This window comes from Pogona vitticeps, chromosome 13 (genome assembly GCF_051106095.1).
Source record: "Pogona vitticeps strain Pit_001003342236 chromosome 13, PviZW2.1, whole genome shotgun sequence".
NCBI lineage: Eukaryota > Metazoa > Chordata > Lepidosauria > Squamata > Agamidae > Pogona > Pogona vitticeps.
In genome coordinates, this window is record NC_135795.1 from 20698259 (window position 1) to 20724828 (window position 26570).

At 48.3% G+C, this 26570-nt stretch overlaps 2 protein-coding genes across 6 annotated transcripts; both read left to right on the forward strand.

Moving 5' to 3' along the window:
* Positions 1-2730: 2730 nt before the first annotated feature.
* Positions 2731-5437, forward strand: LOC144584685 (uncharacterized). The gene is made up of 2 exons (XM_078381327.1): positions 2731-3600; positions 4871-5437. Exons 1-2 carry the CDS (start codon positions 3184-3186, stop codon positions 5183-5185), a joined length of 732 nt encoding a protein of 243 aa, XP_078237453.1. The 5' UTR covers positions 2731-3183; the 3' UTR covers positions 5186-5437.
* A 323-nt stretch (positions 5438-5760) lies between these two features.
* LOC140702536 (uncharacterized) lies at positions 5761-13689 on the forward strand. Of its 5 annotated transcripts, XM_078381330.1 has the most exons (5): positions 5761-7822; positions 8534-8824; positions 9098-9656; positions 10367-10656; positions 10929-13689. In XM_078381330.1, the coding sequence occupies exon 5, from the start codon at positions 11416-11418 to the stop codon at positions 12430-12432; it is 1017 nt and encodes a 338-aa protein (XP_078237456.1). In that variant the 5' UTR covers positions 5761-7822; positions 8534-8824; positions 9098-9656; positions 10367-10656; positions 10929-11415; the 3' UTR covers positions 12433-13689. The 5 variants fall into 5 exon arrangements, with proteins under 5 accessions (XP_078237456.1, XP_078237457.1, XP_078237454.1 ...); XM_078381328.1 differs by lacking the exon at positions 8534-8824 and having other exon boundaries at positions 6374-7822; XM_078381332.1 differs by lacking the exon at positions 10367-10656 and having other exon boundaries at positions 6378-7822.
* Positions 13690-26570: the final 12881 nt, after the last annotated feature.

The window sequence follows — 26570 nt, forward strand, 5'->3', positions numbered from 1 at the left end:
ACAGAATAGTTTCAAGTCCCCGATTTAGCCAGCCCTTTATTGATTTAGTTATCTAGCCTCTATAACTCACTCGCTGCCAAAAGAATACTAGAGGGTTTCATTTACTTACAGTTGAGGACCAAGGCTCATGGCTCAGGCGGGGTCTCCCTCTCCCCCCCCAGGCCGGCCTGGGAGGGGATGATGAACCCGGGTCTTTCCATACAGAAAGCACCCCATGGCTTAGGGGGCCCTTCCCTGACGCCGGCGAGGGAGGCTCCGGACGGCCAACTGACCGAAGTTTTCCCAAAGGAGCAATCAATACGTTCCCTGTCCTGAAAACAGATCTCTCTTGCCAATAATCCTGTACAATTATCTCTGGTGCTGGCCAGGCCATGCCAAAGCCCTATACGTTTTCCTTACACTGTGCAAATCTTGTCATAAATTGCTGATGCTTTGGACACGGACAGATTGATCGTTTCTTTGTGGGTTGCCATCTTTCTTTTTCATGGCTCAGGGCAAGTGAAAAACATGCTAATACCTTATGCTAATACCTGTGCACTAGAAGATTGTGGGAGGCACACCTAGCCCCTGATGGGGGTCCTGCAGGGCACCCCCAAAGCACTGAGGAGCTCTCTTGGCCTCTGGGGCAGGACTAGGGCTGTGCAGCCCTGTACTGAGCGGGAAGTGCAGCCGGGGGGTCACCATGACTTGGGGGGGTGTCAGGGGACAGAAGGGGGCTTGACTCTTTTTTGCATTCCTTCTTTCCTTTGTTGCTGGAGAGAAAAAGAGGGGGAAGGCTACCTGTGATGGAATTTCCAAAGGCAGTGCAGGTGAGGGGATTGCTTTTTTCACAATATGGTATGGGGAACTGTGCTTTGCAAGATGAGGCACCACTGTAGACAGATTAAAAGTACTGTATATCTTCCCTCCCCCCCCCATTCAATAGCTTACTTCTTCCCAATAAAAGGAAAAGTGGGATAGATGTGCCCTGCGGTGTGTTCCCCACCTTCTTTTGTGTGTCCCGACCACCTTTCCATAAGAGCCATGAAACCTGTCGAAACCCCCCCCCCCCCGCCACGGTTGCCTTTAAAAAGGCACTTTTTAAAGTCCTCCCCTCAGAAAGTAGAGGGGGCTTCTTTCTCTCTCCGCCCCCCCCCACAGGGCCTGGTTCCTTATGCAGACACACCCACTGTTAAGTTTAATATATGACTTCAGAAGGTCAAGGAAGAAATTCATTAACAAAAGGCTACAAGGCCTATGAAGTGACCCACGGCCCCCTTGGGGTCATGACCCCCCAGATTGGGAAAAAAACTATTTAAAACTTCTAAAGCCATTGGCTTCTGGCTTAAGAAAGTAAGAAACCAGCCTGGATGCAACTAACGAAAAAGGGAGCAGGAACCCTTTCTGTGAGGGGACTCCGGCCTCCACAGTGGTGTGAATTGGGGGGTGGGGAGGGGAGGGTTCCCCAAAATCATTGCTCTGTGTGATTTTTTAACACCTCACACACACACACACACACACACACCAAAAAGGTTGCAGGGAGTCATTCTGGTGTTTTTATTTATTTGTTTGTTGGTTGGTTTGTTTGTTTGATTGATTGATTGATTGATTTATACCCCGCCTATCTGGCCCACCAGATTTTTAAGATTTCATTCCCCAAATAATGGTGAACGAAATCCATCGAAATCAAGCGTTAGCCCATAACTGAAGGACAAGCTGCCGAGACAGAAATACTGTACAGTGGTGCCTCACAAGATGAAATTAAGCCGGTTAAGCCGGCCTAGCGAAAAGTTCATCTTGCGAAGCGCGGTTTCGCATCAGAATTCATTGAAAATTATTTAATGTGTTCCTATGGGGGAAAAAAGTTAGAAACTATGTGAGGAGAGAGCTGAACGGCTGAGAGTCGGCAGCCATTTTGGGAGTCAACTGCATGGCTGCCGCCTCTCCGAGGGTGGCTGGCTCTCAGCCGTTTGCCGCTCTTTTTCGCCTGTTCCCGGCCCACCAAGGCAATGTGGGGAGCCGGCCTCCCTCTACTGTACCGGGTAAGTGACTTTTTCTGACTTTTTCTTTAGTTTCTGACTCCCCCCCCCCACTGTTTGTTTGTTCAGTCGTTTAGTTGTGTCCGACTCTTCGTGACCCCATGGACCAGAGCACGCCAGGCCCTCCTATTTTCCACCGCCTCCCGGAGTTGGGTCAAATTCATGTTGGTTGCTTCAATGACACTGTCCAGCCATCTCCTCCTCTGTCATCCCCTTCTCCTCTTGCCTTCACACTTTCCCAACATCAGGGTCTTTTCCAATGAGTCTTCTCTTCTCATGACGTGGCCAAAGGATTGGAGCCTCAGCTTCAGGATCTGTCCTTCCAGTGAGCACTCAGGGTTGATTTCCTCCAGAACGGATTGGTTCTCCTTGCAGTCCAGGGGACTCTCAAGAGCCTCCTCCAGCACCACAATTCAAAAGCATCAATTCTTCGGCGGTCTGCTTTCTTTATGGTCCAGCTCTCACTTCCATACAACACTATAGGAAAAACCATAGCTTTGACTATTCGGACTTTTGTTGGCAAGGTGATGTCTCTGCTTTTTAAGATGCTGTCAAGGTTTGTCATTGCTTTCCTCCCAAGAAGTAGGCGTCTTTTAATTTCGGGGCTGCTGTCTCCATCTGCAGTGATCATGGAGCCCAAGAAAGTAAAATCTGTCACTGCCTCCATACCCCCCCCACAGAAATGCATTAATTAAATTTCAAGGCATTCCTATGCGAACCCCGCCTCGCAAGATGGCATTAACCGCGGAACGGTTTAATTTCATCTTGCGAGGCACCACTGTAGAATAAATCAAAGGATTAAATAATTAGATATTTTGCAATGGAAGGTGGTCAGTTGAAAAGCCTGTTTAAGCATGCAAGGAAGTGAAACATCTCTTCCCCCCCCCCCCGGTCTTGCTTAAAAACAAGGGCCTTTCCTCACCCGCTGAAAGTGTGGAAGGAGGCAGCTAGCCTGATCTCCCATGGGAAGGAATCCCACAGTCTGGGGGCAGCTATCAAAAAGGCCCTGTGCGCCCCATCCCAAGGTCTTAAAAAACCAGGGGGGCTCAGAAGGGAGAGAAAAGACTTCAGCTGGCCTGTGCGGGAGGCATTCAGAGGTCAAAGCCAGTCCTTTGAATTGGGCCTGGTTGTGGAGGGGTAAAGTTTTTCTTTGGGTCGGTACGTTATGTGTTGTATTCTGTCCTCTTTGACAGGTGCAGAGACCATGGCGGACCTGAGTCTGATCCTTGGTTCTCTGTTCCTGGATAAAGACCCTGGCCAGGCACCAGAACTCCAGAGCCGAGATCTGGGGGACCTCTTCGCCAGCCTGGAGGAGGAGCAACCCTGGCGGGACTCTGACGGGGATCCGAATGCCCAGCCAGTCCTGGAAGCCAGCCCGCCGTGGAGGTTCTTGAACACCTTCCTCCCACCGGCATCTGGAGCTTCCTGCCTGTCCCGCCGTCTCCTGCTCGCTGCTGATCTGCCCAGTGGAACTGCCGGCCCAGCCATCATGAGTAGCAGCATCATGACATTGTGTTCTTTCTCTCTGTTCTGCAGCGTCCACCTCTCCTTCTGGGGAGTGCCTGATCTCCGGATTCGACAGGTAGGCGAAACCTTCCCACTCCTTGGGGGGGGGAGGAAGTGTTCAAAGAGAAGAAGAGACGACCCCCTTGTTAGCCCACCTGAGCAAAATATGAATGAGGGTGTAGAAGCCCCAGGGCAGCAGAGTTAAGGTCCAGATCACTGACAATGCAATTCCAGGGGATGCCAGAGTTGAAAATAAAGAACTGGAAAAACTAACAATACAGAACACACTTCCATGGTCCCTGTAGTCATTCAGGCTTTGGGAACAATATAAGTGAAGGTGGGCCTCGGCCTCTTCTGGCTGCAGAGATGGGGTTGCCGGGGGGGGGGGGTTATTCTGGAAGCCAGGCGAGTCGTTGAAAAAGACTTCCAGAGAGTGGTGGTTGGCACCTCTGGTCCCCTTATAGGCAGGAATGCCAGGATCCAGTTTTTACAAATAAAGCGTCCCATCGGACAAGCGGTTCCCCTTTGCAAAGTTTGGGTTTGCTGTAGAATTACATTTGCTTTGTCCCCAAAACTTGGAGATGGGGAAGGCTAACCACGTGCCCCTCACACGTACGGCCCTGGCAGCTCTTAACAGCCCAGCAGAATTATTTTTTTCTGGACTAAAGCTCCCAGAACTCCCTAGCTTGGGGTTCGGGGCAGTTACGGTCCTGAAGCAAATTTTCCCCCCAAACGGATTGCAGAGGCTCCCAGGAACCAACGCCTTTTCTGTTCTCCAGAAGCCCCCCCCCCCCCCGGTCCGAGGAGACGAGGCCGGGCCAGGCCGAAGGAGGGGTCCAGATCCCAGGACAGGCCCTGCCCCGTCACGGTGTGGATCACGGAGAAGATGGAACTGGATCCAAACTTCGTGGAGGCTGACCTGTGGCCCCCGCCCGAGGGGGCCTCGCCCACCCCTCTGGACCCAGACGAGAGAGCCGGAGAGGGCACCCCCTTACCAAAGAGGAGCCGATGGATAAAGCCCCTCCCCCAATGGGGGGGGTCTCCTCAGGGGGAGCACCGAAGACCCCCAAAAGGTTACTCTGTGCTGGGGGGAGGGGGGAAAGGGATAAAGCCATTTGCTTTGTCCCCAGAACTTGGAGATGGGGAAGGCTAACCACGCGCCCCTCACATATACGGCCCCTGGCAGCTCTTAACAGTCCAGCTCCAAGAGCAAAATTATTTTTCCTGGACTACAGCTCCCAGAACTCCCTAGCTTGGGGTTCGGGGCAGTTATGGTCTTGAAGTAAAATTTTTCCCCAAACGGATTGCAGAGGCTCCCAGGAACCAACACCTTTTCTATTCCGCAGGACCCAGGACAGCTGCAGGGAGCCGCCGGAGAGGGACCTGGACGTGGAGTTGGAGCCAGTGGCCGGAGCGAGACCCAGCCTGAGGGAGCACCACCACCACCAGGGACGGAAGCAGAACTGCCAGGAACCAGCGCCTTTGCTCTTCTCCCTGAGGCCCCCGTGGCCGTGGCCGTCTCCCTGCACCCGGACCTGGACCTGGAGCTGGTGGGCGGCAGCCGGAGAGAGACCCAGCCCGAGGAAGCAGCAGCAGCAGGGGCGAAGGAGAACACAGGCTCCTATACACAGCCGGGTGGAGGAAACCAGGGGGGACTCTGACGGGGATCCGAATGCCCAGCCAGTCCTGGAAGCCAGCCCGCCGTGGAGGTTCTTGAACACCTTCCTCCCACCGGCATCTGGAGCTTCCTGCCTGTCCCGCCGTCTCCTGCTCGCTGCTGATCTGCCCAGTGGAACTGCCGGCCCAGCCATCATGAGTAGCAGCATCATGACATTGTGTTCTTTCTCTCTGTTCTGCAGCGTCCACCTCTCCTTCTGGGGAGTGCCTGATCTCCGGATTCGACAGGTAGGCGAAACCTTCCCACTCCTTGGGGGGGGGGAGGAAGTGTTCAAAGAGAAGAAGAGACGACCCCCTTGTTAGCCCACCTGAGCAAAATATGAATGAGGGTGTAGAAGCCCCAGGGCAGCAGAGTTAAGGTCCAGATCACTGACAATGCAATTCCAGGGGATGCCAGAGTTGAAAATAAAGAACTGGAAAAACTAACAATACAGAACACACTTCCGTGGTCCCTGTAGTCATTCAGGCTTTGGGAACAATATAAGTGAAGGTGGGCCTCGGCCTCTTCTGGCTGCAGAGATGGGGTTGCCGGGGGGTGGGGGTGGGGGGTTATTCTGGAAGCCAGGCGAGTCGTTGAAAAAGACTTCCAGAGAGTGGTGGTTGGCACCTCTGGTCCCCTTATAGGCAGGAATGCCAGGATCCAGTTTTTCCAAATAAAGCGTCCCATCGGACAAGCGGTTCCCCTTTGCAAAGTTTGGGTTTGCTGTAGAATTACATTTGCTTTGTCCCCAAAACTTGGAGATGGGGAAGGCTAACCACGCGCCCCTCACACGTACGGCCCTGGCAGCTCTTAACAGCCCAGCAGAATTATTTTTTTCTGGACTAAAGCTCCCAGAACTCCCTAGCTTGGGGTTCAGGGCAGTTACGGTCCTGAAGCAAAATTTTTCCCCAAATGGATTGCAGAGGCTCCCAGGAACCAACGCCTTTTCTGTTCTCCAGAAGCCCCCCCCCCCCCGGTCCGAGGAGACGAGGCCGGGCCAGGCCGAAGGAGGGGTCCAGATCCCAGGACAAGCCCTGCCCCGTCACGGTGTGGATCACGGAGAAGATGGAACTGGATCCAAACTTCGTGGAGGCTGACCTGTGGCCCCCGCCTGAGGGGGCCTCGCCCACCCCTCTGGACCCAGACGAGAGAGCCGGAGAGGGCACCCCCTTACCAAAGAGGAGCCGATGGATAAAGCCCCTCCCCCAATGGGGGGGGTCTCCTCAGGGGGAGCACCGAAGACCCCCAAAAGGTTACTCTGTGCTGGGGGGAGGGGGGAAAGGGATAAAGCCATTTGCTTTGTCCCCAGAACTTGGAGATGGGGAAGGCTAACCACGCGCCCCTCACACGTACGGCCCTGGCAGCTCTTAACAGCCCAGCAGAATTATTTTTTTCTGGACTACAGCTCCCAGAACTCCCTAGCTTGGGGTTCGGGGCAGTTACGGTCCTGAAGCAAATTTTCCCCCCAAACGGATTGCAGAGGCTCCCAGGAACCAACGCCTTTTCTGTTTTCCAGAAGCCCCCCCCCCCCCGGTCCGAGGAGACGAGGCCGGGCCAGGCCGAAGGAGGGGTCCAGATCCCAGGACAGGCCCTGCCCCGTCACGGTGTGGATCACGGAGAAGATGGAACTGGATCCAAACTTCGTGGAGGCTGACCTGTGGCCCCCGCCCGAGGGGGCCTCGCCCACCCCTCTGGACCCAGACGAGAGAGCCGGAGAGGGCACCCCCTTACCAAAGAGGAGCCGATGGATAAAGCCCCTCCCCCAATGGGGGGGGTCTCCTCAGGGGGAGCACCGAAGACCCCCAAAAGGTTACTCTGTGCTGGGGGGAGGGGGGAAAGGGATAAAGCCATTTGCTTTGTCCCCAGAACTTGGAGATGGGGAAGGCTAACCACGCGCCCCTCACATATACGGCCCCTGGCAGCTCTTAACAGTCCAGCTCCAAGAGCAAAATTATTTTTCCTGGACTACAGCTCCCAGAACTCCCTAGCTTGGGGTTCGGGGCAGTTATGGTCCTGAAGTAAAATTTTTCCCCAAACGGATTGCAGAGGCTCCCAGGAACCAACACCTTTTCTATTCCGCAGGACCCAGGACAGCTGCAGGGAGCCACCGGAGAGGGACCTGGACGTGGAGTTGGAGCCAGTGGCCGGAGCGAGACCCAGCCTGAGGGAGCACCACCACCACCAGGGACGGAAGCAGAACTGCCAGGAACCAGCGCCTTTGCTCTTCTCCCTGAGGCCCCCGTGGCCGTGGCCGTCTCCCTGCACCCGGACCTGGACCTGGAGCTGGTGGGCGGCAGCCGGAGAGAGACCCAGCCCGAGGAAGCAGCAGCAGCAGGGGCGAAGGAGAACACAGGCTCCTATACACAGCCGGGTGGAGGAAACCAGGGGGGACTCTGACGGGGATCCGAATGCCCAGCCAGTCCTGGAAGCCAGCCCGCCGTGGAGGTTCTTGAACACCTTCCTCCCACCGGCATCTGGAGCTTCCTGCCTGTCCCGCCGTCTCCTGCTCGCTGCTGATCTGCCCAGTGGAACTGCCGGCCCAGCCATCATGAGTAGCAGCATCATGACATTGTGTTCTTTCTCTCTGTTCTGCAGCGTCCACCTCTCCTTCTGGGGAGTGCCTGATCTCCGGATTCGACAGGTAGGCGAAACCTTCCCACTCCTTGGGGGGGGGAGGAAGTGTTCAAAGAGAAGAAGAGACGACCCCCTTGTTAGCCCACCTGAGCAAAATATGAATGAGGGTGTAGAAGCCCCAGGGCAGCAGAGTTAAGGTCCAGATCACTGACAATGCAATTCCAGGGGATGCCAGAGTTGAAAATAAAGAACTGGAAAAACTAACAATACAGAACACACTTCCGTGGTCCCTGTAGTCATTCAGGCTTTGGGAACAATATAAGTGAAGGTGGGCCTCGGCCTCTTCTGGCTGCAGAGATGGGGTTGCCGGGGGGTGGGGGGTGGGGGGTTATTCTGGAAGCCAGGCGAGTCGTTGAAAAAGACTTCCAGAGAGTGGTGGTTGGCACCTCTGGTCCCCTTATAGGCAGGAATGCCAGGATCCAGTTTTTCCAAATAAAGCGTCCCATCGGACAAGCGGTTCCCCTTTGCAAAGTTTGAGTTTGCTGTAGAATTACATTTGCTTTGTCCCCAAAACTTGGAGATGGGGAAGGCTAACCACGCGCCCCTCACACGTACGGCCCTGGCAGCTCTTAACAGCCCAGCAGAATTATTTTTTTCTGGACTAAAGCTCCCAGAACTCCCTAGCTTGGGGTTCGGGGCAGTTACGGTCCTGAAGCAAATTTTCCCCCCAAACGGATTGCAGAGGCTCCCAGGAACCAACACCTTTTCTGTTTTCCAGAAGCCCCCCCCCCCGGTCCGAGGAGACGAGGCCGGGCCAGGCCGAAGGAGGGGTCCAGATCCCAGGACAGGCCCTGCCCCGTCACGGTGTGGATCACGGAGAAGATGGAACTGGATCCAAACTTCGTGGAGGCTGACCTGTGGCCCCCGCCCGAGGGGGCCTCGCCCACCCCTCTGGACCCAGACGAGAGAGCCGGAGAGGGCACCCCCTTACCAAAGAGGAGCCGATGGATAAAGCCCCTCCCCCAATGGGGGGGGTCTCCTCAGGGGGAGCACCGAAGACCCCCAAAAGGTTACTCTGTGCTGGGGGGAGGGGGGAAAGGGATAAAGCCATTTGCTTTGTCCCCAGAACTTGGAGATGGGGAAGGCTAACCACGCGCCCCTCACATATACGGCCCCTGGCAGCTCTTAACAGTCCAGCTCCAAGAGCAAAATTATTTTTCCTGGACTACAGCTCCCAGAACTCCCTAGCTTGGGGTTCGGGGCAGTTATGGTCCTGAAGTAAAATTTTTCCCCAAACGGATTGCAGAGGCTCCCAGGAACCAACGCCTTTTCTATTCCGCAGGACCCAGGACAGCTGCAGGGAGCCGCCGGAGAGGGACCTGGACGTGGAGTTGGAGCCAGTGGCCGGAGCGAGACCCAGCCTGAGGGAGCACCACCACCACCAGGGACGGAAGCAGAACTGCCAGGAACCAGCGCCTTTGCTCTTCTCCCTGAGGCCCCCGTGGCCGTGGCCGTCTCCCTGCACCCGGACCTGGACCTGGAGCTGGTGGGCGGCAGCCGGAGAGAGACCCAGCCCGAGGAAGCAGCAGCAGCAGGGGCGAAGGAGAACACAGGCTCCTATACACAGCCGGGTGGAGGAAACCAGGGGGGACTCTGACGGGGATCCGAATGCCCAGCCAGTCCTGGAAGCCAGCCCGCCGTGGAGGTTCTTGAACACCTTCCTCCCACCGGCATCTGGAGCTTCCTGCCTGTCCCGCCGTCTCCTGCTCGCTGCTGATCTGCCCAGTGGAACTGCCGGCCCAGCCATCATGAGTAGCAGCATCATGACATTGTGTTCTTTCTCTCTGTTCTGCAGCGTCCACCTCTCCTTCTGGGGAGTGCCTGATCTCCGGATTCGACAGGTAGGCGAAACCTTCCCACTCCTTGGGGGGGGGAGGAAGTGTTCAAAGAGAAGAAGAGACGACCCCCTTGTTAGCCCACCTGAGCAAAATATGAATGAGGGTGTAGAAGCCCCAGGGCAGCAGAGTTAAGGTCCAGATCACTGACAATGCAATTCCAGGGGATGCCAGAGTTGAAAATAAAGAACTGGAAAAACTAACAATACAGAACACACTTCCGTGGTCCCTGTAGTCATTCAGGCTTTGGGAACAATATAAGTGAAGGTGGGCCTCGGCCTCTTCTGGCTGCAGAGATGGGGTTGCCGGGGGGTGGGGGGTGGGGGGTTATTCTGGAAGCCAGGCGAGTCGTTGAAAAAGACTTCCAGAGAGTGGTGGTTGGCACCTCTGGTCCCCTTATAGGCAGGAATGCCAGGATCCAGTTTTTCCAAATAAAGCGTCCCATCGGACAAGCGGTTCCCCTTTGCAAAGTTTGGGTTTGCTGTAGAATTACATTTGCTTTGTCCCCAAAACTTGGAGATGGGGAAGGCTAACCACGCGCCCCTCACACGTACGGCCCTGGCAGCTCTTAACAGCCCAGCAGAATTATTTTTTCTGGACTACAGCTCCCAGAACTCCCTAGCTTGGGGTTCAGGGCAGTTACGGTCCTGAAGCAAAATTTTTCCCCAAATGGATTGCAGAGGCTCCCAGGAACCAACGCCTTTTCTGTTTTCCAGAAGCCCCCCCCCCCGGTCCGAGGAGACGAGGCCGGGCCAGGCCGAAGGAGGGGTCCAGATCCCAGGACAGGCCCTGCCCCGTCACGGTGTGGATCACGGAGAAGATGGAACTGGATCCAAACTTCGTGGAGGCTGACCTGTGGCCTCCGCCCGAGGGGGCCTCGCCCACCCCTCTGGACCCAGACGAGAGAGCCGGAGAGGGCACCCCCTTACCAAAGAGGAGCCGATGGATAAAGCCCCTCCCCCAATGGGGGGGTCTCCTCAGGGGGAGCACCGAAGACCCCCAAAAGGTTACTCTGTGCTGGGGGGAGGGGGGAAAGGGATAAAGCCATTTGCTTTGTCCCCAGAACTTGGAGATGGGGAAGGCTAACCATGCGCCCGTCACACGTACGGCCCCTGGCAGCTCTTAACAGTCCAGCTCCAAGAGCAAAATTTTTTTCCTGGACTACAGCTCCCAGAACTCCCTAGCTTGGGGTTCGGGGCAGTTATGGTCCTGAAGCAAAATTTTTCCCCAAACGGATTGCAGAGGCTCCCAGGAACCAACGCCTTTTCTATTCCGCAGGACCCAGGACAGCTGCAGGGAGCCGCCGGAGAGGGACCTGGACGTGGAGTTGGAGCCAGTGGCCGGTGCGAGACCCAGCCTGAGGGAGCACCACCACCACCAGGGACGGAAGCGGAACTGCCAGGAACCAGCGCCTTTGCTCTTCTCCCTGAGGCCCCCGTGGCCGTGGCCGTCTCCCTGCACCCGGACCTGGACCTGGAGCTGGTGGGCGGCAGCTGGAGAGAGACCCAGCCCGAGGAAGCAGCAGCAGCAGGGGCGAAGGAGAACACAGGCTCCTACGTAATTCTGATCCTCGGATCTGTTTTTAAACAAACAACTCTTTGCCAGCCGGGTGGAGGAAACCAGGGGGGACTCTGACGGGGATGCGAACACCCAGCCACTCCTGGAAGCCAGCGCGCCATGGACGTTCCTGGACGCCTTCCCCCCACTGTCATGTGGAGCATTTTCTTATTTGTTAAACTCTCTGGGTTCTTATTTGTGGAACATTATGTGGGAGCGGCTGGGAAACTGGTTCGCTTCATGGATAGCGACGGTTCGACGGTGTCAAGCTGAGGTGGATTCGAACCCAGAGCCGGAACAGCATGGCGAGGGGCGGCTTCTGCCATCTTCCAGCTATGCTTTCACTGTGCCAGCTACCCTGAAGCCACCGAGAAGGGGTGAGGCGGGGGAGACCGAGATCCCAGGATCCAGCGCCTTGGCCGAAGGGGGACGAGGCCCCAGTGCCTCCGGATCCCAGGAGAGACGCTGCCAGCGCATGCTACACAAAGAGAACAGGGGGCTGGATCGGGGGTCGCAGAGGCTCCAGGAAGTGGACGCCGAGAGAGGAAGAGGCAGGGACTCCAGGATTCTCCCGCTGCCCGGAACAGAGGCTCCCCGGACTCCCAGCGCCTTGGCTGAAGGGGGACGAGGCTCCAGCGCTGCCGACGCAGGCCGGGCCAGTCTGAAGGTGGACTCTGGATCCCAGGAGAGACGCTGCCAGTGCATGCTACATGAAGAGAACAGGGGGCTGGATTTGGAGACACTGGGGGCTGTGCGCCTGAAGGAAGATTTTGGTTTCTGCTGCACGGGCCAGACACTCTCCGCTGTCAGGGGCTGCTCACTGTCTGTTAACACAGGAGCAGCAGCAGCAGAGGCAGAAGGAGAAACAAGCAGAGAAGCAGACCCTGGTGCGAAAGAGGACCAAAGCCCAGAGGCCAGGTTCCGGCGGCCGGAGATCGAAGGGCAGCTGAGGTGCGCCCTTCTCCCGGCCTCTCCCGAGGAAGGAAGGGAAGCCGCAGAAGAAGGACCAACAGATCAGGAAAGGGGAAGGGAGGAGGTCCAGCCCATCTCCCTGCACCTGCACCTGAAGGTAATGGTCGGTGGCTGGAGCAAGACCCAGCGCCAGAGAGCCTCCTCCCTCCAGCAGAGTCCTCCCGCTGTCCACCATCTGTGCCTTAAACCAAAGGAAGATTTCAACAAAAGTTGTAGTCGATTATGCTCCTCTCCAAATCGCTGTTATTACTAGACGTTACCACATCATACCAGATTTGCTGAAGTGTGGCGCAAGAAGTGAGGCTCCCCCTACCCTGCCCTCATCCGTCTAGAGGAACAACGACTTCCCCGCCCATTCTACTGCCTCCTAATTGACACTTGCCTTACTTATTTGTTTGTTCATTCATTCATTTATTATTTGCCAGCCACCTTGTTCCTTAAATATATCCATATTAATACAGTAATGGAAGGGGGAGAATGGCATCCTTTAAAAATAAAACCTGTAGAAATTAATTCTGGACGCAGTCATGTATATGTCAGCTTGCATGCTGCAGTTAGCATTTTTTTAACACTTAGATTGAACCACTCTGTTTTACTTGGATTTAATGAGAGGGCTGGGGGTAACATTCTTGGACTACAACTCCCAGACTGTCCTCAGCCACCATAACCACAGAGTAGCAGCCATGAGGAATTGTGGGAGTCGTAGTCCGAGGCAAACGTTCCACACAGCACCACCAGGCTGTGCAGAGAGAGACTCCGGCCTTTTCCCCTCCCCCCCCTTTCTCAACCGTCAAGAGACTGGCTAAACACCCGAAGGGCTGGATTGTGAGAGGCCAGTTTCCAGCATCCTAAAGCTTTGGTGGAACAGACAAGCTATTTCTTGGTGGGTGGGAGATTCTATTTTAACAGAATACAAACAGAACTATTCTTAGGATACAGGTCCCTTCCATTCACAGATTAAGTCCATTCTTTTAAGTTATATATTACATTTTTCTCTTTAAATATGCAGTACTTATTACATTTTAGCCTGCTGCTTTTCCATTTAAAAAAAGGAAGCAGAAGCAGTATTTATGGCAGCTCATAAACATCACTAACACAAACTATAAAATTATACTGGGCAGAACCCCATTAGGGAATTGATTGCATTCATTGCAAATTGCTGCTAATTAGCACGTTCCTGCTCACATCCCTGGTGCTAAGAAAGGGAAGGAAGTTATCCATTTAAGAGGTTATCATGTTTATGCCATTAGGGCAATACTTTCTGCTGCTCTTGGGTCAATATACTTCGAAACAGGGTTAAAAGGCCAGACTGAAGCTGTGGCTTCCCATCCCTTCTCCAAGGAAGGGAATAAATTATGTCCCTTTCCACAAAATAGCTTTTAAAGCCTGAGGGGCAGCTTGAGGAAGACAGCCCCACAAAATGGTGCCTGAGGGGAACCAGAGAGGCAGCCCCTTCCCCTCCCCCAAATCTCCCTGAGGCAAAGCATGGCCAGCTTTATTTATTCAATTTTTTTTTAAACAAAAATCTCAAAATGGGCCTTAGATGAAGGATATGAAGGAAAGGACAGCTAAGGAGCAGTAAATAAATGAAATAAATAAATACTAAACATTAAACCTATTGCTTGGAGTGTGCTTTTTGGTATAGCTTGGTTTACTCTGTGTGTGTGTGTTCTTGTTTAGATCTTATAAATATTTGTAAACTTGCTGCTTTCAGCTTTCAAAGATTGTCTTTTAATATATAAGCCACCTTTTGAAGGGGGAAGGTGAGGTAAACATATTTTAAGTCTATAAACCGCGACACCTCAGGATTGGGCAGGAAAAGCTGTGGGCCTTTTGCTGTAAGAACATTTTTTTTCTTTTTTCAAAAAGGCAACTGTATGGCCTTTTGGTCAAAAAGCAGTATATAAATATACAAGAAGGGTTCATTAAATAAACTTTACACAGAATAAGTCAATAAATAAACTTTGCACAGGATAAACCCTTCATAAATCACTGAATAATTTCCCCCCAAAATGGGAAAAAAAATGGGGGGGGGGAGACAGAAAGTGAACTTGATTTCAAACAGGGTTGTTGCATTACATGGTGGGTCACCCCAGGAGTAAGTGACCTCGAAAGAGTGACATCCTCAACAGTCCTGCTCAGCTCAGCTCAAACCTGTGGCTTCCTTGACAGAGCACATCCCTTTCATCTTGGGTCTCTTTTCCTGTTGCTTTTCCTAACCACCTTATGGCACTGTGCAGATAAATCAATAAGAAGTAGTTTGGAAATTTCACTGCACATAATCTGACAGAACTTACATCTTTGTTTCTGTCAGTTTAGACAGAGGAGAGGATACCTCAGCTACCATAACCTTGGGAAATGGTGCTCCCAAGGCTGAAAGTAGACTAGAATGCAAATTTCAGTGGGTAGGACTGCCATTTCAAGATGTCATTTTAAATGCCATTTAGGTTTTAATAATAGTCATAAGCATTTGAACCATGCTTTCATATGTTCAAAACACATCACGTGGCATTCTGTTTACATCCAAACGGTTCTCCAGTGACTTAAGGCTCTTCAAGCAATGGCTTTGTTCTTCTGTACTTTATACTCACAACATCCCTTTGAGGTAGATCGGAGATAAAGAGACAAGCCCAAGGTGACCCAGTGAGTTTCATGCTTCAGTGAGGACGAATGGCCTTATTCCTTTCAACTTTATTATTCTGTAATTCTATAACTAGGATAAGCTCTCCCATGTCCCAAAACCCTGACCACTTAAATCTGTGTTATTAATCATCACCTGCAGGAACTGCAGCTTGGCTTAAGTCCACATAAGGAAAGGGAAGTGTTGAGAATTCATCCAGAGCACTTCTTGATTTCTCTTACTCCAAGGAAGGGAATAAATTATGTCCCTTTCCACAAAATAGCTTTTAAAGCCTGAGGGGCAGCGTGAAGAAGACAGCCCCACAAAATGGTGCCTGAGGGGAACCAGAGAGGCAGCCCCTTCCCCTCCCCCAAATCTCCCTGAGGCAAAGCATGGCCAGCTTTATTTATTCAATTTTTCTTTAAAAAAAAAAAATCAAAATGGGCCTTAGATGAAGGATATGAAGGAAAGGACAGCTAAGGAGCAGTAAATAAATGAAATAAATAAATACTAAACATTAAACCTATTGCTTGGAGTGTGCTTTTTGGTATAGCTTGGTTTACTCTGTGTGTGTGTTCTTGTTTAGATCTTATAAATATTTGTAAACTTGCTGCTTTCAGCTTTCAAAGATTGTCTTTTAATTATATAAGCCACCTTTTGAAGGGGGAAGGTGAGGTAAACATATTTTAAGTCTATAAACCGCGACGCCTCAGGATTGGGCAGGAAAAGCTGTGGGCCTTTTGCTGTAAGAACATTTTTTTTCTTTTTTCAAAAAGGCAAATGTATGGCCTTTTGGTCAAAAAGCAGTATATAAATATATACGAAGGGTTCATTAAATAACCTTTACACAGAATAGGTCAATAAATACTGTAAACTTTGAGAATTCATCCAGAGCACTTCTTGATTTCTCTTATTCGGTATGCTGTGTGAACTCTGTAAAGATGTGCTGATTTGCTGTAATGGGGTGTGTGGCGTTTCCCCTTGTGGCCCCTGCTTATTTTGCCCTTAAACATAAATTCACCCTCAGGATGCGTTTTCACTTCACACGCTGCCACTAGGTATTACTCCCCTAATACCAATTATGTATTTCAGACACGTGTGCTGCCAAGTCCAACAGGTTAATTGAACTTTTGAGTTTGAGAATCAATGGTTTAAATTACAGATGTTCTTTTATTGTTATGTAAATCACAAAGGCTAAATCACAGATGCTTGGTGTCCTTAAAAGGGATTTGTTTATGCATTGGTTTGATGGTACTTTTATTCAGAAGAACAATATACTTTTACTAATTATCTATTCTCTATTATAACTTTCTTTATTCGCTTTATAATTCCAACTGTTCAATCTATGTATTAACTATGTGTATTAACTATTAACTATTATCTATGTGTTAATCCCTCATCTAACTCTTCCTCTCCAAATAACTATCTACCTTGTGCTTCTCTCTAACTCCTGTCATTTTCCTTCTCTCTGTAAATGTTAACTGTCATTTTTCCCCCTCAACTGTCGCTCTTGCCCCCACCCCTCCTGCCCTATCATTGGCTCCTCCCAAGGAAAGGACAGCTAAACAGCAGTAAATAAATTAAATAAATAAATACCAAACATGAAACTCATTGCTTGGAATGTGCTTTTTGGTCTAGCTTTGGTTTACTCCTGGTCTTGGTTAGATCTTTTAAATATTTGTAAACTTGCTTTCAGCTTTCAAAGATTGTCTTTTAATTATATAAGCCACCTTTTGAAGGGGGAAGGCTAGGTAAACATGTTTTAAGTCTATAAACCATGACACCTCAGGATGGGGCAGGAAAAGATGTGTGGGCCTTTTGCTGTAAGAACATTTTCGTTTTTCAAAAAGGCAAATGTATGGTCTTTTGGTCAAAAAGCAGTATATAAGTATACATAAAGGGTTCATTAAATAAACTTTTCACAAGATAAGTCAATAAATATGCTTTGCACACGATAAACCCTGCAAAAATCTCTGCACGGTTCTCCCCAAAATGGAAAAAGGAAAACTTTTTCATGTGGGGGATGAGACAGAAAGTGAACTTGGATTTAGAAGTTAAATATTTATTATTGCCATCAGGCACCAAAGAAACAGGATTGCCCAGTGCTTTCAGGAAGGAAAGATAACTTTTTTTTTTACCACAACTAACAGAATTCCTCAGGCCACATTAACTGGATTTTTTAAAGGAAGTATAATTTTTATAAAAAGGCTGCCAAATTCTGCAGTTTCTACCTTTTTCACTCCCTCTAGCCTTAGCAAAAGCTCTGTACCTGTATTTGTAACACAGCATGGCAGAAATGGTTGCCTGTGTGTGATGTTTTGTATAGAAGTGGTATGGATCAAACAAACAAACAAAAATTGGGCAACAATGATTATTTTAAATAGTCTTAAGCTCCACCATCCAAAATAATATCCCCAAAACCTGAGATTTGCCTCTGTGGGCATCCTTAACCAAGACATAAACTAACAGATTGCTTTATGATGACATTTACTACTAATACTAGTAATACTTTTATGTACTGTATTATTGTTAGCTGCCCAGAGCAGGCTACAACTGCTGCACAAAATTTGTCTACTTGATTAGTATACCAGAAAGTAACAGAAATATATAAAATTCATCTGTTCTACCAATGAATTTTTGAAGGATAAAAGAAATTCTTTACAAAGGTCCCAGTAGAAGGAATACAGTACTGTAAAAGAACATGCACTACAGTTTCCACTTCCTGACTATTGCAGGACGTAAACAGCATGGATAAGCTACTCTCTGATATCTCTCCTCCAAAAGCACAGGAAGCAACACTTTAAATTAGGCTACTGCAAAAGCTTTCCTGAATTTGGAAAAAGCTAAATTAGTCAAGTACGTAGAGGGCACAAAGATCTTATTTCCTAATGCACTAAATGTACACAGTAAACTGTGAAATGTTCTTGTAATTCTATGTTCCAGATTCTCTGTTCAACAACTGATTTGCCTTTAGGGTAACCAAGCATTAATTGGGAGAAAATCCCAAAGATAATTATTTAGATGGGTCCCTTTTCTATTTAGATCAAAAGGTGTCCAAATGTGTTAATGGTGCAGAAGTTGGAGTCCACCTGACGGCATACAGTGATGAGGAGGTCCCTTATTCAGGATCATGAGGATAAGTTCTATTTCTTTATGTCACCCATATCCCAGGATTGTTGTGATGTTAAAGAGTGTACTTGAGACCCTGCTGAGAGCACCTTCTTTGAAGTAAAGACAGATGTCCCAAAACCCTGACCACTTAAATCTGTGTTATTAATCATCACCTGCAGGAACTGCAGCTTGGCTTAAGTCCACATAAGGAAAGGGAAGTGTTGAGAATTCATCCAGAGCACTTCTTGATTTCTCTTACTCCAAGTAAGGGAATAAATTATGTCCCTTTCCACAAAATAGCTTTTAAAACCTGAGGGGCAGCGTGAAGAAGACAGCCCCACAAAATGGTGCCTGAGGGGAACCAGAGAGGCAGCCCCTTCCCCTCCCCCAAATCTCCCTGAGGCAAAGCATGGCCAGCTTTATTTATTCAATTTAAAAAAAAATCAAAATGGGACTTAGATGAAGGATATGAAGGAAAGGACAGCTAAGGAGCAGTAAATAAATGAAATAAATAAATACTAAACATTAAACCTATTGCTTGGAGTGTGCTTTTTGGTATAGCTTGGTTTACTCTGTGTGTGTGTGTTCTTGTTTAGATCTTATAAATATTTGTAAACTTGCTGCTTTCAGCTTTCAAAGATTGTCTTTTAATTATATAAGCCACCTTTTGAAGGGGGAAGGTGAGGTAAACATATTTTAAGTCTATAAACCGCGACGCCTCAGGATTGGGCAGGAAAAGCTGTGGGCCTTTTGCTGTAAGAACATTTTTTTTCTTTTTTCAAAAAGGCAAATGTATGGCCTTTTGGTCAAAAAGCAGTATATAAATATACACAAAGGGTTCATTAAATAAACTTTACACAGAATAGGTCAATAAATACTGTAAACTTTGAGAATTCATCCAGAGCACTTCTTGATTTCTCTTACTCGGTATGCTGTGTGAACTCTGTAAAGAGGTGCTGATTTGCTGTAATGGGGTGTGTGGCGTTTCCCCTTGTGGCCCCTGCTTATTTTGCCCTTAAACATAAATTCCCCCCTCAGGATGCGTTTTCACTTTACACGCTGCCACTAGGTATTACTCCCCTAAGACCAATTATGTATTTCAGACACGTGTGCTGCCAAGTCCAACAGGTTAATTGAACTTTTGAGTTTGAGAATCAGAGGTTTAAATTACAGATGTTCTTTTATTGTTATGTAAATCACAAAGGCTAAATCACAGGTGCTTGGTGTCCTTAAAAGGGATTTGTTTATGCATTGGTTTGATGGTACTTTTATTCAGAAGAACAATATACTTTTACTAATTATCTATTCTCTATTATAACTTTCTTTATTCGCTTTATAATTCCAACTGTTCAATCTATGTATTAACTATGTGTATTAACTATTAACTATTATCTATGTGTTAATCCCTCATCTAACTCTTCCTCTCCAAATAACTATCTATCTTGTGCTTCTCTCTAACTCCTAACTGTCATTTTCCTTCTCTCTGTAAATGTTAACTGTCATTTTCCCCCCTCAACTGTCTCTTTTGACCCCACCCCTCCTGCCCTATCATTGGCTCCTCCCTTTGGAGCTTTCATGATGGACAGACAGGAGTGATGTCATGTGTTGGCATTTCACCACTGTGTGGTATAAGGAATTAAAGGTAACATTTCCATACAATGGAAGTCGGCGCTTATGTTTACTAAATAGCAGAGTACAGTATTTGTTTCCTTTCCATAATTCCTGAGGTCAGCTCCAAGTGGCATTCACAGCTCCCCCTCTTCCCCACTTAATCTGCTGGATAGCTCAGTAGTTTTGGTCTCTGTCTGCACAGCGATAGACCTAAACCACTGAGCTATCCAGCAGAGCCAGAGGTTGGAGGTTCGATTCCCCACTGCATCTCCTTGACAGGATTCAGTGATCCATAAGGTCCCTTCCAGCTCTGCAGTTCTAAGATGACGATGGTGATGATTAATCTTCACAACAATCCTGCAAAGTAGCTCAGGCTGAGAGAGAAGACTGACCCCCAAGTACAGTAACACGATGAGTTTCTTGGCTTAAACCAGGTTTACCAAGTGCCATGGCCAAGACTCTAACTGCTACACAACACTGCCTTTGTGTTACTCAGCTTTCTATTGCTTCCAGTTCCCAATTACCTCAGGTTTCCTGAAATATACCATAAAAGCAATTCTTATGGACAATCTGGTGATTTGCACTTTTATTTCATTTGTCTCTCTCTCTCTCTCTCTCTCTCTGACACACACACATCCCAAATCATTTCATCTGTTCTTGCATTGTGAACCAAAATTGCCATGAGGGAAAACCTTCAAGCCAGAGCAAGTGGACTTATTGCTACAGAAATGAAGGCTGGTTCCAAAGACAGCTCTCCAGAGGTTGTTAAATGTTGTCCAAAGTATTTATCTCTCCCCCCTTCCCTCCTTCCTTCCTTCCTTCCATCATCTCCTTCCTTCCTTCCATACATCTATCATCTGCTCCTTCCTTCCTTCCAAAGTTACCTCTGCTTACTGTCTGTACAATTGCAAAGAAAACTACACCAGCAAATTCCCAACCGCCTTGAGATGCTCACTGGTGCCAGAAGGGTCTTCCACCTTCCATCACACATATTAGTGCAATGGTTCCCGACTTTGGGTCCTCAGATGCTCCTGGACAACAACTCCCAGAAACCTTCACCACTGGATGTGCTGGCCAGGGTTTCTGGGAATTGTAGTCCAAGAACATTTGGGGACATAATGTGGGGAACCACTGCTTTAACACTTCCCTATCTATGGATTGCTGCCTTGTCGTGGCGAAGGGGCTTGAGTAACTCAGAAAAGCTATGGGCTATGCCATGCAGGGACACCCAAGATGGACAGGACATAGTGGAGAGTTCCGACTAAACGCAATCCACCTGGAGTAGGAACTGGCAATGCCACTCCAGTATCTTTGCCAAGAATGCCCCATGATCACAAACAAAAGGCTAAAAGATATGACGCTGGAAGATGGGACCCTCAGGTCGGAAGGCGTCCAACATGCTACTGAGGAAGAGTGGAGGACAAGTACAAGTAGCTCCAGAGCTAATGAAGTGGTTGGGCCAAAGCCGAAAGGATGCTCAGCTGTGGACACGCCTGGAAGTGAAAGGAAAATCCAATGCTGCAAAGAAAAATACTGCATAGGAACCTGGAATGTAAGATCTATGAACCTTGGGAAGCTGGAGGTGGTCAAACAGGAGATGGCAAGAATAAACATCGACATCCTGGGCATCAGTGAACTAAAATGGACAGGAATGGGCGAATTCAGCTCAGATGATTATCATATCTACTATTGTGGGCAAGAATCCCGTAGAAGGAATGGAGTGGCCCTCATAGTCAACAAAAGAGTGGGAAAAGCTTTAATGGGATACAATCTCAAAAATGATAGAATGATGTCAATACGAATCCAAGGCAGACCTTTCAACATCACAATAATCCAAGTTTATGCACCAACCACCACTGCTGAGGAGACTGAAATTGAACAGTTTTACAGTATGAAGATTTACAACACCTTCTAGAACTGACACTAAAGAAAGATGTTCTTCTCATTCTAGGGGACTGGAATGCTAAAGTAGGGAGCCAAGAGATAAAAAGGAACAACAGGGAAGTTTGGCCTTGGAGTTCAGAACGAAGCAGGACAAAGGCTAATAGAGTTTTGTCAAGAGAATAAGCTGGTCATCACAAACACTCTCTTCCAACAACACAAGAGGCGACTCTACACATGGAAATCACCATATGGGCAATACCGTAATCAGATTGATTATATTCTCTGCAGCCAAAGATGGAGAAGCTCTATACAGTCAGCAAAAACAAGACCTGGAGCTGACTGCGGCTCTGATCATCAGCTTCTCATAGCAAAATTCAAGCTTAGACTGAAGAGAGTAGGAAAAACCACTGGGCCACTCAGGTATAATCTAAACCAAATCCCCTATGAGTACACAGTGGAAGTAAAGAACAGATTTAAGGAACTAGATTTGGTGGACAGAGTGCCTGAAGAACTTTGGATAGAGGCTCGTAACATTATCCAGGAGGCAGCAACAAAAACCATCCCAAAGAAAAGGAAATGCAAGAAAGCAAAATGGCTGTCCAACGAGGCCTTAGAAATAGCAGAGAGGAGAAGGGAAGCAAAATGCAACGGAGATAGGGAAAGTTACAGAAAGTTGAATGCAGACTTCCAAAGAATAGCAAGGAGAGACAAGAGGGCCTTCTTAAATGAACAATGCAAAGAAATAAAGGAAAATAACAGAAAAGGAAAAACTAGAGATCTGTTCAGGAAAATTGGAGATATTAGAGGAACATTTCGCGCAAAGATGGACATGACAAAGGACAAAAATGGGAGGGACCTAACAAAAGCAGACGACGTCAAGAAGAGGTGGCAAGAATACACAGAGGAGTTATATCAGAAAGATTTGGATATCCCGGACAACCCAGACAATGTAGTTCCTGACCTTGAGCCAGACATCCTGGAGAGTGAAGTCAAGTGGGCCTTAGAAAGCCTGGCTAACAACAAGGCCAGTGGAGGTGATGGCATTCCAGTTGAACTATTTAAAATCTTGAAAGATGATGCTGTTAAGGTGCTACATTCAATATGCCAGCAAGTTTGGAAAACCCAACAGTGGCCAGAGGATTGGAAAAGATCAGTCTACATCCCAATCCCAAAGAAAGGCAGTGCCAAAGAATGCTCCAACTACCGCACAATTGCACTCATTTCACACGCTAGCAAGGTTATGCTCAAAATCCTCCAAGGTAGGCTTCAGCAGTATGTGGACTGAGAACTCCCAGAAGTACAAGCTGGATTCCGAAGAGGCAGAGGCACTCGAGACCAAATTGCTAACTTGCGCTGGATTATGGAGAAAGCCAGAGAGTTCCAGAAAAATATCTACTTCTGCTTCATTGACTATGCAAAAGCCTTTGACTGTGTGGACCACAACAAACTATGGCAAGTTCTTAAAGAAATGGGAGTGCCTGACCACCTTATCTATCTACTGAGAAACCTATATGTGGGACAGGAAGCAACAGTTAGAACTGGATATGGAACAACTGATTTGTTCAAAATTGGGAAAGGAGTACGACAAGGCTGTATATTGTCCCCCAGCTTATTCAACTTATATGCAGAATACATCATGCGGAAGGCTGGACTGGAGGAATCCCAATCCAGAATTAAGATTGCCGGAAGAAATATCAACAACCTCCGATATGCAGATGCCACCACTCTGATGGCAGAAAGTGAGGAGGAATTAAAGAACCTTGTAATGAGGGTGAAAGAGGAGAGTGCAAAAAACGGTCTGAAACTCAACATCAAAAAAACTAAGATCATGGCCACTGGTCCCATCACCTCCTGGGAAATAGAAGGGGAAGATATGGAGGCAGTGACAGATTTTATTTTCCTGGGCTCCATGATCACTGCAGATGGAGACAGCAGCCCTGAAATTAAAAGACGCCTGCTTCTTGGGAGGAAAGCGATGACAAATCTTGACAGCATCTTGAAAAGCAGAGACATCACCTTGCCAACAAAAGTCCGAATAGTCAAAGCTATGGTTTTTCCTGTCGTGATGTGTATGGAAGTGAGAGCTGGACCATAAAGAAAGCAGACCGCCGAAGAATTGATGCCTTTGAATTGTGGTGCTGGAGGAGACTCTTGAGAATCCCCTGGACTGCAAGGAGAACAAACCTATCAATTCTAAAGGAAATCAACCCTGAGTGCTCACTGGAAGGACAGATCCTGAAGCTGAGGCTCCAATACTTTGGCCATCTCATGAGAAGAAAAGACTCCCTGGAAAAGACCCTGATGTTGGGGAAGTGTGATGGCAAGAGGAGAAGGGGACGACCGAGGATGAGATGGCTGGACAGTGTCTGCGAAGCAACCAATATGAATTTGACACAACTCCGGGAGGCAGTAGAAGATAGGAGGGCCTGGTGTGCTCTGGTCCATGGGGTCACGAAGAGTCGGACACGACTAAACGACTAAACGACGATCTATTTGTATTCCTGCACTGAGCAGGGGAATTGGACTCAATGGCCTTCAACTTCATGATTCTATGCAGAGAAACACCTCCATGGAAGTCAAAACAAAACAAAAAAGCAACATGTGCAGCCCAGAGAACATAATGGGTTTCACTTCTGGTGTGTCACTTTTCCATCATCAGGATCCCCAACCCACCCTGTTTTTCATCATGTGTGAAGATTCAAAAACTATTATTCCCACCTCTAGTCTTAGGGTGTTCTGCATGGGAACTCTACCACCTCATTTTACAGCCTGCACAGACCTGGTCACTAATGTCTTATTGTGACTGCATCCTGCTTTGTCTAACATGAGGAAACCAGGCTGGTGAAACATTGCAACTTTCCCCTTGCCCCCCCACCCAGGGGGGCATGCCCTCCCTCTCCCCTTACCAGGTGCATGGTGTAAGACTTGATGGTGTCTTTCTGGGAGTCCCATTCAGTTGCCACTGCCAGGGCGAGGGGCTTGCTGGGCACTGTAAAGAGCCTGAGGTGTTTTCAGCTTCTAAGTTCTAAGTTAATTTCAAAGCCTCCTAGAGAGGAAAGGGTTTAAAAAGCCATGAAGCCTGAAACTGATGGGACACTTCAGATTTTTCTGCATATTATGGATGTTGCCCTTACTGGAGCTTAACCTCTTTATCAAGGAGAGACTTATGGAAGGATAATTTGGTTCTCAAAGACACCAAGCCACGGCACTACTGGAAAGTATGGCAAGAGAATTCAAACAGCCCTTTTCCTCTCCTAACATTTAAATAAAAGAAAAAGCTATCTCTGATCAACAGCCCCCTCACTTTCAATTCACACCATGACAGGAAAACAGACAAAGGCTTGTCAGAAGTATAGAACTTTCTTCCATAGGAAATGTGGCAATGCATGGATAAAAGCTTGGCTGAGATGCAGTGAAATGTCCCCTTTTCCAGGTTGGCTCCCATCTCTAGCACTGAGCAGAAGCCAGTATGACGCTGAAGGGAAATGACTTTTGATGCAGGAAATACGGATTCAGGCTCGGTTTCTACCAGCAAGCCCACCGTGGAGAAGCCACCACTTTCCTAATCTATCCTGCAATAGGATGAAAAAGGATTCCAGATAAATCTGTCTCATGCATTTAGAGTCTATGCATAAATATGTTACCCACCTTCACCCCGGGAGATAGTAATATTCTTGTAAATTCTTTCTTTCTACAAAACAAAATAAAAATGCATATCAAGAACAAGCAATACGTCCATATTTAACTGGCACAACTTGGACATCTGCAAGTTTGCTGAAGTCAATGAGGCTGGGCCTTTGGGGGGCACCCAAGGAACTGCTGGATAGCTCAGAGGTTTAGGCTTCTGGCTGTGGAGCGAGAGGTTGGGAGTTCGAATCCCGCACTGTGCCTCCTCGACTGTGGCTGGACACGATGATCCACAGGGTTCCTTCCAATTCTGCAGTTCTCAGATTATTATATTCATTTACATATGGCAACTAACACATCACAGTACATTTCCCCTCTTTCAAGATGCACTAACTACAGTCCCCATTCCACTACACCGTTTTTACACACTCTGAGGCTGGGTATTAGCAATCTAAAGACTAACATTAATTAATTTAGAATCTTGAAATAATCATCTGTGCAGTAACTTTATTGCAACCAACTATGAATCCACACTGCAAGTATTCCCGTCCTCCAGAACTGTTCATCTGGGTGATGGGCAAAAAAATTACAGAGGGCAAAAATCTGGCTCGGTATTTTAAGTCTTAAGGTAAAGGTTCCCCTTGACATTTAGTCCAGTCGTGTCTGACTCTAGGGCGCAGTGCTCATCCCCATTTCCAAGCCATAGAGCCAGCGTTTGTCCGATGAGAGTTTCCGTGGTCCCATGGCCAACGTGACTAGTCACAGGATGCCATTACCTTCCTACCAAGGTGGTACCTATTTATCTACTTGTATCTGCATGCTTTTGAACTGCTAGGTTGGCAGGAGCTAGGATAAGCGGCGGGAGCTCACTCCGTCGCGTGGATTCGATCTTACGACTACTGGTCTTCTGCAGAGGCTTCTGCGGGTTAACCCGCAGCGCCACACAATTAACCTCAATCGCAAACTTGTACATTTTATGAATCTACGTAAATAATAAATAAATTGACCCTAAACAAGGCTGTTCCTCCCTTGTGGAGTATGGATTTTCTTCAGAATGACCACTTTCTTATTTTATATATATATATATATATAAATTATATATATAATCAGTTTTGAATAGAGCTCCCCCTGTCTGCAGAAGAGAAGGAAATGAATGCATTTCAAAAGACTAATACTATACAGTAATAAAATTCTGTTTTGCTTTGTAGAGAGCAAAAGCTGAATTCAAAGGTCTGAAATTAACTTTGAATTTATAAGTCAGGTGAATGTGTCGTGTGTCAACAAATAAATACTTTTAATGCCCAATCCTAGAACAAAAACCCACAACCAACAAGAGAAAGAGAGAAATTCCTTTTATTTAAGAGTTACAAATCCAGTGGGTTTCACCCTCAGAGGGGAATTAAAAAAATAAAACTAAACCTTTCCCAGGCGATCTTTGAACGCAGAGCTTTCCTCTGTGTTCAAAGATCGCCTGGGAAAGGTTTAGTTTTATTTTTTCTTCCCCTCTGAGGGTGAAACCCACTTTTTATTTCATAAAA